We start from the raw sequence: 3,241 nt of genomic DNA, 5'->3' as shown, positions 1-3,241 counted from the left end.
CAGCAGTGGGAATGGCGGCAGCACGGCTGAGGTGTTACGGTGCTGCTGGAAGGGCAGTGGGGCCGGCAAGCACCCCAGCAGCATGCTGGAGGGCATGACGGGGATTTCTCACTGTGAGAGATGGACAAACCGAGGGGGGAGATGCTCTGTGGGGCTCCCTAGCAAGGACAAACTGCCCAGGGAGGTGGGTGGCCCTGGGCAGGAGCTGGTGGGGTTTGATACCCCAAGGGAGGGATGTGCGGGGCCGGTTGGCCAAATTACAGCCCCAGAGGTGATGACTGGGCCAGGGATGTGCTGGGGCCAGAAACACCCCCATGCCTGGGGACCAGCCCCCCCGCAGCACACTGCTTGCGGCAAAGCAGCTGCCTGAAGTCCTGCTGCAAACATCAAAGTCAGCAGAGCCCTAGGTACAGAAATGCATTTATTTCTCCGTTAGACTGGAAGTGAAACTGCGAGGACAGAGGCTTTTTGTCACTGTTTATTTACTCACTTCACATCAGTGCACAAACAATGCTACCCTATGCCGTGTAGCACAATTGCTGTTAAATGGCTGTCCAGCACAGCAAACCCATGCATCGCTGTCACAGCACTGGATGCAGCCTCCCTCAAATTAACAGCAGGATTGCATGAACCAGTGATTTTTGGCTCCTGGGCTGTGAAGCACTGCGCGACTCCCAGCAATGTGCAGGGCGCCCCTCACCCAGGCAAGAGCAGCGCCCACAGCAGGGATGCTGGGGGGGGACGACTTGTGGGACCCCCCAACTCCACCGCTGGAGCCCACTGGGGTGGACACCAGCAGCTCCTCAGAGGGTCCCCCGGCTCCAGTGGCCGTGGGGGTGCCCCGGGGCTCCCCACCCCGAGGGCCGCAGTCCCGTCTGTCGGCTGTCGCTGTGGCTGCCCTGCTCCCCCTCGGAGGATTGGCTGCTGTCGGCACTCCCAAGGCCAGCATAGGGGCTGCTGGGGCTGCCCCCTGCCGCGCCAAGGCCGTAAAAGGCCCGCTCGCGGACGTGGAGCTCGTTGGCGCGCTTCACCTGGTCCACCTGCCTGCTGTGACCCAGCGCTGCAAACGCCCCTGGCATCCTGGCCCCCGGCCTCCTGCCACGGTGCCCAGGGAGGCGGCCGACCCCGGCCCCTGCCACTGCCACCCCAGCCTCGCCACCTCGCCCCCGCTCCTTGCCTTCGCCCCCTGCCACACTGCCCCCGGCTCGCCCTGCCTGCGGAGGGAGGCTGCCCCCTGCTTCGGCGGGGCGCGTGGCCTCCCCCCGGCATCGCTGCCATGGCTGCCAGCCCTCACCTGGGCCCCACTCGACACCCAGCTGCCAGCTTTCCTGCGTGGGGACGGCACTTTGTCCGTCTTGAGTGGCTTGTCCAGCCCGGCTGCCCCTGGCTGGACCCTCGTCCCTGCCCCCGGCCATCCCTCCCCACGGGGCTGGGGGGTGGCTGGCCCCACCTTCCCACTTCCCCCTTTCCCCAACGCGCTCGTGCCTGCTTTGCGGCTGCCGGCCATCCCCAGGGCAGTGGTGCAGTCCCCCTCGCTCATCCCGGGGGAGGCCATGGTGGCACCCAGGTGGATGCTGGCCCCCTCAGCTGAGACAGCGGCAGCAGCCTCCTTGTCACCCCCCTGGCGGGGGGTGGTGACAGCCAGGCGGCCTGGCCTCCCCTCGAACCTCTGCCCCTCACCTCTCACCTCATCATCACCATTCCCGCGGATGCCAGCCCCCACAGGGATGGTAACATCACCACCAGCAACCCTCCAGGGGCTGGGGGCCACCAGTCCTTCTCCATCACCAGTGGTGGTGGCACCATCTTCATCTCCTGTGGGACGGCCATCCCCAGGGCTGCTGATGACGCTGTCCCTGTGGCTTGGGGTGGCTGTGGTGGCCGGTCCTTCAGGCTGCCCGTGGGCAGAGATGCCACCATTGTCATTGCCATCATGTGCTGCAGTGATGCCCAGCCCGGGCAGGGAGCTGCTGGTTCCCGCAGTGGGGATGCTGTCATCTTCGTTGCCAACAGTGGCACTAGCCTGGGTGGTTTCTTGCTCCCCGACATGGATGTTGGCCCTCCCAATGAAGATGTTGACCTCGTCGTCCTTGTCCGGAGAGATTTGGGTGAAGCTGGTGGCCCTCACTGTGCTGCCCACCTTCCCGTGGGTGACAGTGACACTGCCCGAGTCAGGGATGTAAGTGTATTCATCCACACCTTTGGCGTCAACTTGGACATCCTCCATGTTCTCGGTGATGGAGGCGAGAGTGGCGCCTCCCATCCCTGTGCCCCGCATGTCACCCTCCTGCTCTTGGCCAGGGACAGTGGCCTCACCGCTGCCCTCATCCCCAGCCCCTCCGGTGGTGGGGGCCCTCTCCCTCCCGGCTGTTGTGGCCCCCTCCACTGGAACCCCCCTGGGGGCACCATCGTTCCTGTCCTCACTCCTGACACTGGTCCTGTTCCCTGCCACGGCCTTGCCGGGGTGTCCACCCTGGGGGAGAATGGAAACACCATCTTCAACTTCAACTACCAAATCCAGGTCGCCGCTGCCCTCTGAGCTGGCCGGGGTGGGACCCGCGACACCGACACCACCGCGCGCTCGCGTGCCGGTGCCTGGGCGAGCACTGTGAGCATCCCCACCAATGCCTGGGGCACTGCGGTTTTTGGGCTTGAGGCCGGTCCCATTCTCCATCGCATTGGTGCTGCCATTGTCACCTCTCTCTGGGGCCACCCCATCCTCTGTCGGCCCCCGCCTGGCATTGTCCTCACCCAGCCGGTGACCGGGGATGGTGCTCTGGCTGTCAGCCTCTTCCTTCTGTGCAGTACACACAAGGGAGAAGTCAGGGCCAGCCCTGGCGCTTGCCGGCTGCATGGGGCGCCACAGCCAAGCCAGGGTCCTGCTGTGCCGCCTGGCCACCTCCTCACCTTTATCTGCGTCTGGTTCCTCCGCGTTGAAAACGAGTAGACATATTTGAAAACGTAGAAGCCATGCTTGGCATTGCAGCCTTTCAGCAGTATCTGATGGGGAAGAAAATAACCAAACCCCACAATTTTCTTATTAAATGCAATGGCAGTAGCTTCCCTTGCTGTGCCTGACACCACAGCAGGGACAGACCAGCACCTGCTGGGGCCCCAGGGTGAGTGATAGCTCCCACCACCTTGTGGTTGTCAGTGCGGGCAGGGACCTGGGCAGGATGCATGTGTTTGCCTCCTGGGCTCTGGGCTTTGGTTTCCCCTTGGGCTTGTTTTCTGCCTTTGC

General features: G+C 64.1%; 1 protein-coding gene across 1 annotated transcript in view; it reads right to left on the bottom strand.

Annotated features, from left to right (window-relative positions):
• Positions 1-803: 803 nt before the first annotated feature.
• The window catches only part of MEPE (matrix extracellular phosphoglycoprotein), a 4,750-nt gene continuing 2,312 nt past the window's right edge, over positions 804-3,241 (bottom strand). The window contains 3 exon segments of the mRNA XM_019472331.1: positions 804-1,244; positions 1,247-2,797; positions 2,908-3,000. Coding sequence (XP_019327876.1) covers positions 804-1,244; positions 1,247-2,797; positions 2,908-3,000 — 2,085 coding nt within the window.

Source organism: Aptenodytes forsteri, unplaced genomic scaffold, assembly GCF_000699145.1.
Source record: "Aptenodytes forsteri isolate BGI_AS27 unplaced genomic scaffold, ASM69914v1 Scaffold227, whole genome shotgun sequence".
NCBI classification, from domain to species: domain Eukaryota; kingdom Metazoa; phylum Chordata; class Aves; order Sphenisciformes; family Spheniscidae; genus Aptenodytes; species Aptenodytes forsteri.
The sequence above is the reverse complement of the archived record's forward strand: the minus strand, read 5'-3'. Positions and strand labels throughout refer to the sequence as shown.